The 16,224-nt window shown below is 39.7% G+C and overlaps 1 protein-coding gene across 2 annotated transcripts in view; it reads left to right on the forward strand.

The window, feature by feature from the left end:
- Positions 1–16,224, forward strand: part of VPS16 (VPS16 core subunit of CORVET and HOPS complexes) — a 190,055-nt gene that overhangs the window by 16,435 nt on the left and 157,396 nt on the right. For both annotated transcript variants that reach the window (XM_063430209.1, XM_063430211.1), the window contains exons 5-7: positions 1,496–1,640; positions 1,732–1,847; positions 4,797–4,919. In XM_063430209.1, the coding sequence (XP_063286279.1) occupies positions 1,496–1,640; positions 1,732–1,847; positions 4,797–4,919 (384 nt within the window). The remainder of the gene's footprint in view (positions 1–1,495; positions 1,641–1,731; positions 1,848–4,796; positions 4,920–16,224) is intronic.

A 16,224-nucleotide genomic window follows, 5' to 3' on the forward strand; every position in this document is an offset into this window, starting at 1 on the left:
TATTTTTTTCAATTTTTCATCATATTTTTTCATTTTTTTAAAAATTAAATTACATGAGATTATATAAATAATGGTATGTAAAGAAAGCCCCTTTTGTCCTGAAAAAAACAATATATAATTTGTATGGGAACAGTAAATGAGAGAGCGGAAAATTACAGCTAAACACAAACACCACAAAAGTGTAAAAAGATGCCTGGTCGCAAATGTACAACATCGCAAAAACAGTCCGGTCCTTAAGGGGTTAAACAAATATACAAACCAAAATAAAGCAAGTGTTTACAAGCTTACTATAAACTTGGTCAGATAGCATTATTGGGCACGCCTCTCAGCTAGGGCAGTTTTATCAGAACCCTTCCACAACAGTCTTGTTCACCCAGCTTAGCTGGAGACTAGTCCACTAATGACAGTTACAGGACATCATTGTGCAGCAGCTGCAGATACAAAACCAACTCCTGAGCCTGCTCTACATGATCACACTGGTCAGATTTCCTGTCTTCTCCCCCTTATCAGGATGTCACAACACTTAGAGATCTTCAAACTGCACAAGTTTAACTCTGTTAGACTTGCTCAATGCACTTTTCCAGCATTCTTAGGCATAGGACACTGATTGTAAAGATTTGTGTCTCCCTGGAGTGGATATGGAAAGCATAAAAAAGAAGCAGGTAAACATGCAAAACATCTTTACCTGAAATATTTTTTTCAATCTGCAGAGTGTGGCACTCGTCTTATTCAAAGCTAAAGCTTTTGAATGGGACAGTTGTCTCAAAGTAATGCATGTCCCTTTAAATGCATTAAAATATAAATAAAAAGTGAATAAAAAAAAAAAGAAAATTACACTGAATTTTAATGTTACTGTTTTTATTGTGAATACATAACCAGAATCTCCACTTCTCTTTCTGGACTCTTTTTCCTTATCCCCTAAACTCTCTTGTCCAGCAGACATTTTATGCAATTACTAGCTCAGTTCCCACTTCTTCTTTCACTCATCGCATAATCTCAGATGTTATGAACCTATTCACCCTTCCCTAATGCATGGGTAGATGACCTTTGGCACCATAGGTGTTGTGGACTAGAACTCCCATGATACTATGCCAGCATGATAGCTGTAAGAGCAGTATGGAAATTGTAGACCAAAAGATCTGGTGTGCCAAAGGTTGTCTACTCCTGCACCGATACAAGGCTTAGGAGATTGTAGGGGTGTGTGTAGTTAGACAGATATTGGATGGTAAAGCAGGAGGTAAAGTCTTTCTTTCATCTCACTGATTCAAGGTATTAGGAGACTGTGGTTGGGTCTTCTTTCATCATAGGTTATGGTACTTAGAATGATCTGTAAAGAAATGAAGGTTGCCCAGTAGTGTTGTCAGTGTTACAGTTTTTAATTTAGCGCAGTATATACCACCTGGCTTGTGCCCATTCTGTAAACGATACAATAATTATCTCTCCCCTGTCTTGTTCACTTTCTGCTTCTCCCATGCTCTTTCATTTTTATTATCAGGAAGTAAAGCAAAACCAGGTTCTGGAAGCAAAGGTTTTTCACTCTGAATATAGAACTGGCATTGCCATTTTAACAAGTGCATTAACATTTACACTTACTTCAAACATTGATGAATTGAAATTACGCAGAATGCCAGAAATCTCAGGTAATTTACATTTGAGAAATCATTGTGTTATCTTACTTCCATGTTTGTTTTATCAGGCTCCAAAATCCCTTCATCTTGTTTATTTTTTCAGTCTCCAAAATCCCTCCAACTTGTTGGGCAGTTCTTTTCCAGGACAGAGTAACACTTGTTTTGGTAGCTGTGGGCAAAGATTTATACCTTCTGGATAATACAACTTGCTCTGTTTTGGTGAGTAAGAATATGTCAATTTTCAGTTACATTGTTTTGCTTAATTTACATTTTTGCTTTGCAGTATTAAGGTCTTGAAGAGACTCTCTAAGCACCTAACAATTTAAACTTGATGAAGTGGTTTTGGTTTATAAATCGTGTCACTGCACACTCACCTTTTAATTATCTGCCATTTAGGAGTTAAATCACGTTATGCAGCCCTAGCCAAGCCTCCCTGGTTGTGACTATCACACCTGCCCTACACACCTTAAAAGAGTTTCAAACTCCCCTTGTTGCACAGTGTGTTTAATTTTGGCGTCCTTAGCTGCTGCCCTGTTTATTGCCTGCTGAGGCCTGCAGCAGACTCCTGTGTGTGATTAACATAGAAACATAGAACGTGACGGCAGATAAGAACCATTCGGCCCATCTAGTCTGCCCAATTTTCTAAATACTTTCATTAGTCCCTGTCCTTATCTTATAGTTAGGATAGCCTTATGCCTTTCCCATGCATGCTTAAACTCCTTTACTGTGTTAACCTCTACCACTTCAGCTGGATGCCTATTCCATACATCCACTACCCTCTCAGTAAAGTAATACTTCCTGATATTATTTTTAAACCTTTGCCCTTCTAATTTAAGACTATGTCCTCTTGTTGTGGTAGTTTTTCTTGTGAATGGGCACAACATTTGCTAACTTCCAATCTTATGGCACTACTCCTGTTAACGATGATTGGTTAAATAAATCTGTTAATGGTTTTGCTAGTACACCACAAAGCTCTTTTAATAACTTTGGGTGTATTCAATCAGTTCCCATTGACTTATTTGTCTTTACTTTCGACAGTTAAATTTTAATTAAAATTCAATCAACAGAGCAGAAGATAATTATTTCTAAAGTAAACACACTGTGTTGTTAGATCAATTTGAAAATTAAACCCCAGAGAGGGCTACAGCAGCATTAAAAATAAACAAAAGTGATTTAACTACCAAATGGCAGAGAAAGGAGTAGTGAGGCAGCATGATCTATACAGCAAAACTGCTTTTTTCAGCTAAATTTATTTTGGTGCTTAGAGTATCTATTTAACTACCAAATACTGAATATGTGTTTTTACTAAATTCTTTATTTTTATAGTGCATATAATTACATACCAACTCATCATGCCCCAATAGCATGTGACACGGGAGAATGCTTGTAAGCATTAAGGCAGTGAGAAAAACATTTATTTTTATTTTATTTTTAGAGGTATAACGACAAGATTAGGAACATGCTTAGTAATACTTTCCTAGAGCTAGATTGTAACCCAGGTTCTCAGGATATGAATTTCTATCTAGACTCTATAGTAAGTGGAAATGATTATCAATCACATTCTTCAACAAACTGTATAACTACTGAAAGGGGAACCCACATCAGGCTATCTTTGGTAGGAGATGGCATTGCAGCATTGGAAGCTAGATGCAAAATTAAGTAATCGAGGTTGCTACCTGTGTCTTTCTTCCCATGCCGCTGATGGCCACGCAAGCAGGGGTAGTTCTGCGTTAGGCCGTGTTTCCTTAGAGGTTAAAGAGAATCAATAAAAGCTCTACGTGTGGGGACAGTGACCTGGAAACAAGCCTCAGAGATACATCTCCAGTGGATTGAGCTAAATAAGTTAACACATTACTGAGAGATTTATAGAGCTGGGGCTTACTGCAAGGGGTACAGTGAGCATGATTTATCATTAATGCTGGGTACCTCTAGCATGGTAAAACAGGTAAGCAGGGGTCCCTGCCTGTCACTGCAGTATAGTTACCACTTTAACTAGCATGAGCATTGAAAAGGCAATGAAATAATAAAATATAAGGCAACAGGCCAAAAAACAAAATAAAACTATTAGAGTTCAATTGCATCTAGTGAGTGTATGATGTTTGGTGGCCTCCATCTTGTATGAGTCCTCCTTTGTCACATCCCCAATAGTGGGAAGTTACCGGAGTGTGTTGACTGGTCGGTGCTGTCCCATCGCCCGAGGATTATAGGGTTACGCCTGCAGACCGGTGCGCCGTGTCTTATGGCTGTGGTCCGCTCCCTCGTCCCACTGGTGGCATTTATCTGCTTCATGTTGTTTGGTCTGGAAATCACCATGCCCCCGTCGCTCCATGGGCACGTTATCTGCGCCCTCAGCTTTGGCTCCTTATGACCAACAACAGGAGTCCTGGAGGAGGTGGTATGTCCAGGTGTAGGGCTATGGTGAGAGGGTTTACCTCTGGGCTCCATGCTTAGGAATGCAGCCGTGGGTACCAACCGTAATCCGTGGGTAAGTGGGCCAGAGCTTCCAAGGGGATTCATTGCTTGTGTGTCATAGACAGTAGGTAGATTCAGGATGCAGTCATATGGTTAGAGCTGCCTACAGGTAGGCAAAGTTGTTTCACTCAGCGTAAGTCGCGTTGCTGCCATTTTAGCGCTCGGGCTCGGGTTGCATAGTGCAGAGTAAGCCTGGTGAGGGGCCGAGGGTAGGCGGTAATTCCCCCCCAGAGGGTAACGGGATAATCCCCCCGGCCCAAGAGGGGGCAGTAAGCAGGACCCGCAAGGCATATTGCAAGGTCGCTGCACGGCACCCCCAAAGCCTCGTATCGCCCGATCTCAGGGACCGCAGTGCCACCGGCAGCTACCTGGACACATGGGGTATCTCCTGGACTCCAATGTAGGTATGAAACTTCGGTATTTTGCCCTTGGAGAACCGGTTTTACAAGAGCCTCTCCAACTGCGACCGGTCACCATGGCGGTCAGGCCACGCCCCAATATGTGTTAAACATTTTTTTAAATGTATTATTTTGGAGAAAGTCTCAAAATCTATTTATACAAATTTTTGAATTTTAAATAATTTTATAAAATTTGCATGTAAGATTTTGTTTTTTGGTTAATTCAGTTTAGAATTTACAATGCTAGATTTATGATTCAGAATTTTAATTTGTACTTATACATTTTTGTTTCTTTTAGACTCTCCCTGGAATAAGCCCGATGGCTGGTGCTTACTTGCAGATGTCTGTGTCTTTCAATTATAAACACATTGCGCTCTTCACAGACACTGGATATATGTGGTTTGGTAAATCTTCTCTAAAGGTAAATCAAGACTGCCATGGTGACATAAAAATGGCAATTGGAACCTAACTTTGTCTTCCTATTAGTCAGAAAACATATTGTATAAACACTTGCCAAAGTATTTTTTTTTCATTATTATTCATGGCAGTACTGGAGGGTACGCATAAGATATGGTGAACAGGTAGCCTTTCACAATAAAATGAAATTGAAATTGTTAAGCATGTCCCCCCCAAACATACCTTTAAATATCGCCTTCTCCCATCCTGAGCCAGTTCTTAATCATCCTGTGAGGGGGGCGGTTGAGTAGTCTCCTGGTCACTTTTGTTGAGTTGGGGATAGGTATGTGTAGTAATGAGAGGGGTTCTTTTGACTGCAAGATCCCCAGCCAGGAAGCAAAATCTGCACTTTCCAGCCAGGCTTCTGAAGTTACAGGAAGTCTTTCTGGCATTCTTTTTATGGGTTTTAACTCGTGTGCTCAGATTGCTGGCTGATCTAGGTGGCAGTCAGTGTATTTGCAGGCAGTGGCATATGCGTTCCACAGCGTTTTAAATGCTTTCAGCACGATCAAGCAGAACACTGTTTATTGGCACCAAATGTGAATTTATCAAGGGTATTTAATTTAAAGGCTATATTGCCTGTCTGATAGCCCGGGTATATGTCAGTACAAGATAACGGTGTCCACCAGCCCCCACATGATCTGAGGTCTTCTTAGATTTCAAAACACGTTAACTAAGTTTCTCAAGAAGCTCAATAAAGCAATGTGATGAGAGCCTGACTGAAATGTGTATCAAATATTCTCAAGGAGGTTGAAACAAAGTATCAAACTACCCAATATAAAGTTATCCCAGTACTTGGGGAAAGCAACTCAAAAAAAAAAAAAAAAAAACTATTATATACAAAGAACTAACAGTATTTACAACAGTGAAGGATAGTCTCTCATGGCTTTATTAAAATACTGATGCCAATGAGTTTTCTTCCAAGAAAATATCCAAAAACAACTGTACTTAAGGAAGCTGCTTAATGGAAATAGATGAGAGAGTACTCTAGTCCCAGTGTGTATGCCAAGAAGTGACCAGTCTTATAGTATCAAAGGACAAAACAGGTGTCTGCTAATACTTCCCTATAAATTAGGTACCAGCTAGAAAATACTAGAAAAGAAAATACTAATAGAAAATCCAAATGGTCACTAGCTAAAATCTCTACATTTGCACTCTTCTTAAATATAAAGGGTGAGAGGGGATCTGTTCTAAACAAACAAAAGGAGGAATCCACACTCATATCTGGTCCTGGTGCACTCAGGATCATTTACGCAGCAGTTTTATTGGAAAAATGACTGGGTAGTTAACTTAAATGGGTACACGTTATTTAGGATAGGAAAAACAAGAAGGGTGGTGAGGTATGTTTGTATGTCAACCATGAGTTAAAGTCAAATCTTAGGCATGTGGAGTGTGACAATGAAAATAGGAAGATTTATGGGTAGATATCTGCTTGTGGCAAATGTAGGGAAATCAATTATTGGTTGGAATATGTTATAAACCACCTAATGTAAATATTAATGAGGAAGAACAGCTGTTAGAGCAAATTGGAAAAGCTGCAAATCTGGGTACCACATTAATTATTGGAGATTTGAATTATAAATTGGGACAGAGGGACTAGTACTATAAGGGGAATCAGGTTTTTGAATGTGTTAAATTACACCTTCATGTCACAACTGGTACAAGCACCAACTAGAAAGGATGTTAGTCTGGATCTCGTTATGACCAATATTTAAGTAGGGGAGCATTTGGAAAATAATGATCACAATATGGTATTTTTTAAAATAAACTCAAAAAAAGCAAAAGCACATGGGGTATACTAAAACGTATAATTTAAAAAAAAGCAAATATCAATAAGATGAGTGCTGCTCTACAAAATATTGACTGGTATAAACTCCTTAGTGAAAAAAACACTGAGGATAAATGAAACATTTTCAAACAAATATTAGAAAGGTACATTTCAAATAAAACTAGAGATTAAAAAGAAGTAAAGGGCTTTTAATCGGACAGTCCCATTTCAGAGGCATCTTGTATAACTAAGCCAATAATGCTTGCTAAAAGGCAATAAAGTTGGCTAAACTAGAAAATGAGAAATTGATAGCCAAAGAATGCAAAACCAACCCCAACATTTTTTTTTCAAGTACAGCAATTAAAAAAACTAAACAAAAAATGAAAGTGTAGGTACACTGGAAAAAGAGATGGGACGGTTAGTTAACCAAGACCAGGAAAATTCAGAAATTTTTAAAACTATATTTCTTCAGTATATATCAATGAGGATCCTATGGCAATATATATGCAAATGATTGCTGCAAAATAACTTACAGATAACTTGTAATTGGATGACTCGAGACAAGGTGCTTCAACAGTTAAAGAAAATTTATGTAAATAAATCTCCGGGGTCTTATGGTTATTACCCACGAGTACTTAAGGAGGAGCTAATAGGGAAATTAGTAAACCTCTGTATTTAATCTTTCAGTATTCTTTTGTTTCAGGTATTGTACTGGAGGATTGGAGGAAGGCAGATGTCGTTCCTATATTTAAAAAGGGTTCAAAATCATTGCCTGGAAATTATAGACCTGTAGCTTAACTTCTGTGACTGGGAAAATATTTGAAGGGCTATTAAAGGGACACTCCAGGCACCCAGACCACTTCTGCCCATTGGAGTGGTCTGGGTGCCAACTCCCACTACCCTTAACATAAACTGCAATATTTACCTTGCAGGGTTAACTCCTCCTCTAGTGACTGTCTACTAGACAGCCACTAGAGGGCACTTCCGGGTTTATAGCACAGATTTTCTGGGCTATAGCGTCGCGTGGGCAGACCCTGAACCAGCACCGAGGGACATCGGTGCTGAATACAGGTAAATCACTGAAAGTGTTTTAACCCCTTCAGCAACTTGGGATGGGGGGGTGGGAGGGAGAGGGGACCTGCAGTGCCAGGAAAACAGTTTGTTTTCCTGGCACTGGAGAGTCCCTTTGAGGGATAATATTCAGGAATTAGTTGGGAATTTGTTATTCGCAATAATCAGCATGGTTTTATGAAACAAAGGTCATGTCAAACTAACCTAATTGCATTCTACGAAGAAGTAAGTAGAAGTATAGATCAGGGTGTTGCAGTGGATGTGATCTACTTGGATTTTGCCAAGGCAATTGATACTGTTCTTCACAATAGGTTAGTCTTCAAACTAAAAGAAATTGGTCTAGATGAATATTCTTGTTCTTGGGTAGAACATTGGCTTAAGGATAGAGTACAACATGTTGTCATTAATGGTACGTTTTCAAGCTGGACAAAAGTGGTAAGTGGTGTCCCTCAGGGTTCTGTTTTGGCATTGCTTCTATTTAACATATTTAGAAATGATTTTGAAATAGGCATTAACCCCTTCAGGACCGCTGACGGTTCAGGACCGTCAGCGGTAAAACGTGCGTTTGGACCGCTGACGGTCCTGAACCGTCATAACGGTCTGGGGCTACTTACCTGATCGCCGTCGGTCCGCCGGCGGCGATCAGCGCTCCTCCCGGTCCAGGGGGACTGCCTCTCTGCCCGGGCAGTCTCCCCACGGCAGATCAAGACCCCACGGCCACGTGATCACTCGATCACATGACCGCAATAGGTGTCTGTGTATCTGCCTGTAGGGGGACTGTCTGTGCTGACAGGCAGTCTCCCTGCAAGTGGAAAATACAAAATAAAGTTAAAAAAATAAAGCAATCAGTGTAAAAACATAATAATATGTATATATATATGATATATATACATGTATTATATCTATATATAATATATGTATATGTATCATATATATATATATATATATATATATATATATGTCACACTAAGTGTATTTTTATATTTATATATACGTATATTAATATAAAAATACACTTATATTTAAATTACACACGAATACATACAATATATATAATTACTATATATATGGTATATATATATATATATATTATTATAAAATACAAATAATATGTTAATAAAAATAAATAACAAAAAATAAAAATAATTTTTAATAATTAAAAAAAAATTATATATATATATATGCAATTTTATTCTAACAGTATTTTGATATTGATATATATATATATATTTATATCAAAATACACTTAGAATGTAATGATATATATATCTATGTATAAATAAAAATAATACGATATATACATATGTCCATATACATAATTACATAAATAATTTCATAAATATACAAGTAGACGTCAAATATATAAATATGTATATATATTAAAATTCTACGTGCGTATTTATGTAATATTTTTACCTAATTAAGTAATTTTAATGATTGCAATTTGAGGGACCTGCCTGCCAACCCAGGCCGAAAGTCCAGATAATTTAATTTGCTAGCACTGTGTTTAACCCTGTAACTTTCTATGACACCCTAAAACCTGTTCATGGGGGTACTGTTTTACTCGGGAGACTTCGCTGAACACAAATATTAGTGTTTCAAAACAGTAAAACATATCACAGCGATGATATTGTCAGTGAAAGTGAAGTTTTTTGCATTTTTCACACACAAACAGCACTTTCACTGAGGATATTATTGCTGTGATACATTTTACTGTTCTGATACACTAATATTTGTGTTCAGCGAAGTCTCCTGAGTATAACATTACCCCACATGTAGAGGTTTTATAGTGTTTGTGAAAGTTACAGGGTCAAATATAGGCTTGATTTTACTTTTTTTTTTTTTTTTTAATTTGTCAGATTGATTAGGTTGCCTTTGAGAGCGTATGGTAGCCAAGGAATGAGAATTAGCCCCATGATGGCATACCATTTGCAAAAGAAGACAACCCAAGGTATTGCACATGGGGTATGTTCAGCCTTTTTTAGTAGCCACTTAGTCACAAACACCGGCCAAAGTTAGCGTTTTTTGCATTTTTAACACACAAACAAATATAAATGCTAACTTTGGCCAGTGTTTGTGACTAGGTGGCTACTAAAAAAGATTGGACATACCCCATTTTGAATACCCTGGGTTGTCTACTTTAAAAAAATATGTACATGTTAGGTGTGTTTCGGGGAATTATGACAGATAACGGTGTTACAATGTCATTATTGATACATTTAAAATATATATATATTGAAAAAGCAATTTCCTACTTGTATTTATAGGCCTATAACTTGCAAAAAAAAAGCAATAAAGCATGTAAACACTGGGTGTTTTTAAACTCGGGACAAAATTTTGAATCTATTTAGCAGTTTTTTTTCATTAGCTTTTGTAGATAAGTAAAAGATTTTTCAAGTAAAAGTCCAAAAACATGTTTTTTTTTTTTTTACATTTTTCACCATATTTTATTATAATTTTTTTAAATACAATATATGACATAATACAAATAATGGTATGTAAAGAAAGCCCTTCTTGTCTTGAAAAAAGCAATATATAACTTGTATGGGAACAGTAAATGAGAGAGCGGAAAATTACAGCTAAACACAAACACCACAAAAGTGTTAAAACTGCTCTGGTCCTTAACGTACAAACATCGCAAAAATAGGCCGGTCCTTAAGGGGTTAAAAGCCATGTTTTAGTGTTTGCAGATGGCACAAAACTTTGTAAAGTAATAAAATGCGAGCAGGATATAACTTTGTTGCAGAGGGATTTAGATAGATTGGGGAACTGGACAGTAAAATGGCAGATGACATTTAATGTAGAGAAATGCAAAGTTGGGGGCGGGGCCTAACTAGCAAACAGGGCAGACGTGCTCTGAACTAGCTCCTAGGCACCGAGCACGAAAACGGTGAATAACTCTGGCTAACCTGCGTTCATCCTCCTAAATGAGGGCCCACTGGACTGGGGAAACCGCCCCGAACCCGGAGACACCAAACTCAATGTCCGGGGTGACCGGGCACCGCATCGGCAGACTAAGGCCTACTGAGGATGATGGTGGAGAAAGGCAGCCGCTTTCCCGCCGGACGCACGCAGCAAACAGTGAGCTTGGTGCAATACCTTCCCCCCACCCCCCATGGACCGGTGGGGGTCATCCCGGTCCCCGCCAGCCGGAGAACCCCGTGCCCGGCACCCTCCACATGAGCCCGCAACATCTCCTGGCAAAACGGGGGAAGGGGCCTCCAAAATGGCGGAAGCCTGTCACTCAGCCCTGCGAACCAGACAGAGACCTACCAGGTCAGACTCTACCACACTGCCCGCGTCGGGAGAGCTGACCCACACGCAACCATGGGTAGCAAAAGCTACAACAGACCTTCCACCATAATGGCGGAGGAAACGTGGCTCCCGCATTCCAGCGACATACTCACCCGACTGGACAGACACTTTCAAGAATTCTGGCGGAAATTGCGGAGCAAATTGTGTCCACCCACACCACCACAGCGTTTGAAAGCTCTGCGGTATCCCTGCACGACCAAGCCAGCACGGCCACGGGAAACAGACCGGAGAGGTGAGAGCCGTAAAGCACGGGGGACCCCCTCGTGCCCAACGAAAATACATAAGCCTGTGCCACCTACTACTGGCCTACCCAGGCCGAAGGCCAACTGGGGTGCTACCCCGAAACATCGCCCACACTGGAGGAGGGTTCGCCGCCGCACTCAGCGGCCGACCACCAGGACCCCCTGCCACTCCAAAAGGGAGAGAGGTCCGGCCCCTTGTGAAAGCTGGATCTGTGGATCTAAGATGTCGGCCCTTCTGATAGCCTGGGGCGGAGGGGAGGACTTACCCTGCCTACACCGAGCCGCCAACTCCGATCCCAACCCAGACACCTACGACACCCACCGCGAGCAGAAGCATACGGCACCAAGACCCAAGGGACCAACCCGGTGGTCAAAGCACGACCCTGAACACACGCTTTTCGGGAATGTACCCTGATACCAGTAGGCATCGGGTGAACTGATCTCATGAACTGGGACTTACTACAGGCTACCGGCCACTTACCTTCTATCTCCACACGGTATCTGCGGACATAACACTCTAACAGTTCCCCCCCCCCCCCCCCCCCCGTGCCAGTCATTATTGTTTTACGTTGCACATGTACTGTTTCCAAAGCCTACAGTGATGGGTACTGAGAGCGAACATCCGGATCACTGAGTAACTCAGCTGTATATTGTTTGAATTTCTCCATATGATTATGCTTAATTCAAATGCCAGCTAACTTAGAATGCTTCACTTGCACTTAATGTCGAGTTGCTTATGATTTGTACCTCTCGTTCTGCTACTTTTATCACTGTTTACCCTAGCTAGACTAATCTGGGCATATACGGCCCTTAAAACGCTTGTTTCACAGTTCGCCTTTCTCAGCGCCTTAGTTTAAACGTTATCCTATTCTTTGTGCTGATGTATCTGCTGCATATTATTTTATTTAGCGCTGACGACACAAAAGTTTAACGGAGCTGGTTAAAATGATAAAACTCTCGTATCTTCACCATATAGTTCGACATAGCCTGTAAACGTTAGAATTATACATTGATATCTCACTTAAGTCTAACCACTTCCTCTACTACTACGCTACACTTACTAGAACCACTCTTCTTACTATAAAATGAGACTACAAGTTACTCGGAGATTATATAAATTGCATTGTACTATACGCTATGTATAAAACTCTATTGTCTCCCTTCTCTCATTCTGTATCCCATATAATTTTAAGCCTCACTAAAAAAGAGAGTGACAAAAAAAGAAATGCAAAGTTATGCACTTTGGGATCAAGAATGCACAAACAACTTACACCCTTAATGGTAGTGAATTAGGGATAACAACACACGAGAAGGATTTGGGAATTGTTATAGACAAAAAATTAGGCAACAATATGCAAAGTCAATCTGCAGTTGCTAAGGCCAGTAAGGTTTTGTCATATATAAATAGTGGCATAAATTCTTGGGATGAAAATATAATTTTGCCTCTTTATAAATTGTTGGTAAGACCACACTTTGAATATGCTGCGCAATTTTGGGCACCTGTTCTAAAGAAGGATATCGTGACACAAGAAAAAGTGCAGAGACAAGCTACAAAATTGATAGAATGAATGAAACATTTTAGTTATGAAGGAAGGTTAAAAACTTTAAATCTCTTTAGTTTGGAAAAAACAGCACCTCAGCGGGGTATGATAACATTATACAAATATATTCTGAGCCAGTACAAACCATTATCTGGAAATCTATTCATAAACAGGCTATACATAGGACACAAGGTCACGCATTTAGGCTGGAAGAAAGGAGATTTAATCTAAAGCAAAGTTTTTTTTTACAGTAAGAACTATAAGGATGTGGAATTCTCAGCCTGAAGAGCTGGTTTTATCAGAGGCCATACAGATGTTTAAACAACAATTTTAAATACTTGCAAAATTAGAAGCGCTTCAGACTGGGTTTTTTGCCTTCTTTTGCATCAACAGCAAAAACATATGTGAGGAAGGCTGAACTTGATGGACGCAAGTCTCTTTTCAGCTATGTAACTATGTAAAACAGAAAACACACTACATTTTGATCTCGAGCTTGAAAAATATCTCAATTGAGATCGAAACGTTATGTGTTTTTCCAATAAAACTGCTGAATATGTGATTCTGAGTGGCTGGTCTACATTAAAGGACCACTATAGGCACCCAGACCACTTCAGCTCAATTAAGTGGTCTGGCTGCCAGGTTCATTTAAGGTTAACCCTGCAGCTGTAAACATAGCAGTTTCAGAGAAACTGCTATGTTTACATTAGGTTTAATCCAGTTTCTAGTGGCTGTCTCATTGACAGCCGCTAGAGGCGCTTCCGCGCTTCTCACTGTGATTGTCACAGTGAGAAGGAGCTGCCGTCCATAGGAAAGCATTGAGAAAGGCTTTCCTATGGACTGATTGATTGTGCGCGCGGCTCTTGCTGCGCATGCGCATTCGGCAGATGACGTTTGAAGAGGGAGGAGAGTCCGCAGCGCCGAGGTAGCCCGGCGCTGGAGAAAAATAAGCGTTTAACCCCTTAACCCCTCTTGAGCCCAAGGGGGAGACCCAAAGACCCTATAGTGCCAGGAAAACGAGTTTGCTTTCGTGGCACTATAGTGGTCCTTTAATTCTTTTACCAATTGATAAATATAAAGCAGCCTCTAAAGTCCAATCATGCCCGCTGGCACTAAGCAGTAATGGAGCAATAGTTCCTACTAATACCACATCGTGACAGTGACAAATAAGTAAGAAGACTGTCAAACAAAAAATGAATTGCCTGATGTGTGTTGCAGTACTTCAGTGCACTTTCAGCAGGGGAAACCACATTATAGAAAACACAGAATATTTAAAGGGGAAATAACCATGTCTTCAGTCCAATCCTCATTCAGAGCCAAAAGTTAGCGGCCCACATAAGCGTTTACAATAATTAAGTAATCTGCAAAGAGCAGAATCAACTAAACAAGTTCTCTAAAGAACATTAACAAAAACGGACTCCAGTCCTCTGTGTGTTGTCATAAAGAAGTATATGGTTATGATTATTATTGGCATTTATATAGCACCAACATATTCCATAGCGCTTTACAATATTATAAGAGAGGGGAATTTAACAAAAGATGTGGCAATTACAAAAACTTACAGGAACAATAGGTCCTGCTCAAACAAACTTACAGTCTAGAGGACCCTGCTCAAACAAAGGCATGGTATAAATACCACGTTCAGGGGTATGTAGTCATGATCATCATGTATCATGCCATTACAGATTAGATACAAATCAAGATCTTAAATAACATGATAAAAATCATTAAAGAGAGGGAATGTGACCATCGCTGGGCACTTTATTGCTTCCTATAGTCACCAGAACAACTACAGTCTATTGCAGTTGTTCTGGTGAGTATAATCATTTTCTGCAGGCTTTTAAGAGGAAAGGCCGTGTTTACATTGCCACTAGAGACACCTCCAGTGGCAGTGCTGCACAGTGTTAGTCACTCAGACCTAGTCTAGAGTGCACAGTCACTAAATGTTCTTCATAGAGATGCACTGATTCAATGGATTTCTTTGAGGAGATGCTGATTACAGCGCATGCCAATAGCCTCCCAAAGCGTTTCTGTTTAGAAAGCATTGGATTGGCCATGGAGAAGGGGCCAGCCTCGGTGAGACAGGCGTGGCGTGGGAGAAAATGTGAACTAAAATTACCTTTTTACTGAGATCGGAGGGGTACTGGACACCTAAACAGCCTCTTTAGGACTATAGTGTCAGGAATACATTTTTGTATTTCTGCCACTATTGTGTTCCTTAAATGGACTGAATGTTTTTTCCAAACATACGTGAGACCACAACTGCGTCTAAACCATACTCACACTATTGCACCTTGTTTTTGTCAGTATTCATTATTGATTTACACCCCCTCAGGATATATTTACAACCTTCCACAATGGTACATGTCCTGGGGAGATTTTTGGTAGACGGGCGTTGTGGTGAAAGCTGTCTAGATACCAAGAAGTCACATAAATTCCATCCTCCGTGGGTGGTAATAGAGACATGTTAAGGTAACACTTTTTAAAATTGCTTATCCTGGCTTAGCAAAGGCCAGCACTGTATCGCACAATAATGTGTTTAATCATCCAATCCCGCATCAGTTACCTAACCTCTGTATAGGTACAGTAGCAGAGTCTAATATGGATTACTGATTCTGTATCAAGCCATTTTCTTTTGAAAGTAGGGCTCTCTTGTACTCCATTTTTTTTTTCTTTCTCATCGATACCATACAACTCTCCCACTTTGAGTTTCAATCTATCAAGAGAAAAAGACGTTTTGAGTTATCTGATAGGGTCCTGTTAGCCATACCGATATACATTTTAGTATCAATAATCACAACATCACCCCTTATCAGAGGGTTTTATTATAATGTTGTAGTTATTGCTCAGGTCCCTATGTGGCTTTTGTTCTATCATCAAAAGATTTTTATTTGTTCAAATTGACAGGTCCCTCGTATCTATTGTACCTCATTAACTTTCTGACAAAAAGGTGTATCCTTCGTCCAACAGAACTTGTTGAAATCTGGAACTTGGATGAAGGCTAGACTGTTACTCAATGCTGCTACTTAATCCGCAGCTAGGGTGTGGCCAGATAAGTTAATCATGTGATTCCTTTCTGGGCGTTATCTTTCTTTTTATTTTTTCCTAACTGATTCCATGGGTTTTTTTTTGGAGTGGGTTTATGGACAATTTGGTTTATTCAAGATGCTCTTCGGATACTTTTCAGAGGTAGAGGGCTGTGAATCAGTTTTTGTATCAAGTTCAGAGCTGCTAGATTCATACTCTGAGGTTGAAAATTGGTCAGAATTGATTCTCAGTTTCCGGTAATATATTCTATACACTCTAAAAAATAAATAAAAAATTCCTGATTGTCCC

The sequence above is a fragment of the Pelobates fuscus genome, chromosome 8 (assembly GCF_036172605.1).
Source record: "Pelobates fuscus isolate aPelFus1 chromosome 8, aPelFus1.pri, whole genome shotgun sequence".
In the NCBI taxonomy this organism is placed as follows: Eukaryota; Metazoa; Chordata; class Amphibia; order Anura; family Pelobatidae; genus Pelobates; species Pelobates fuscus.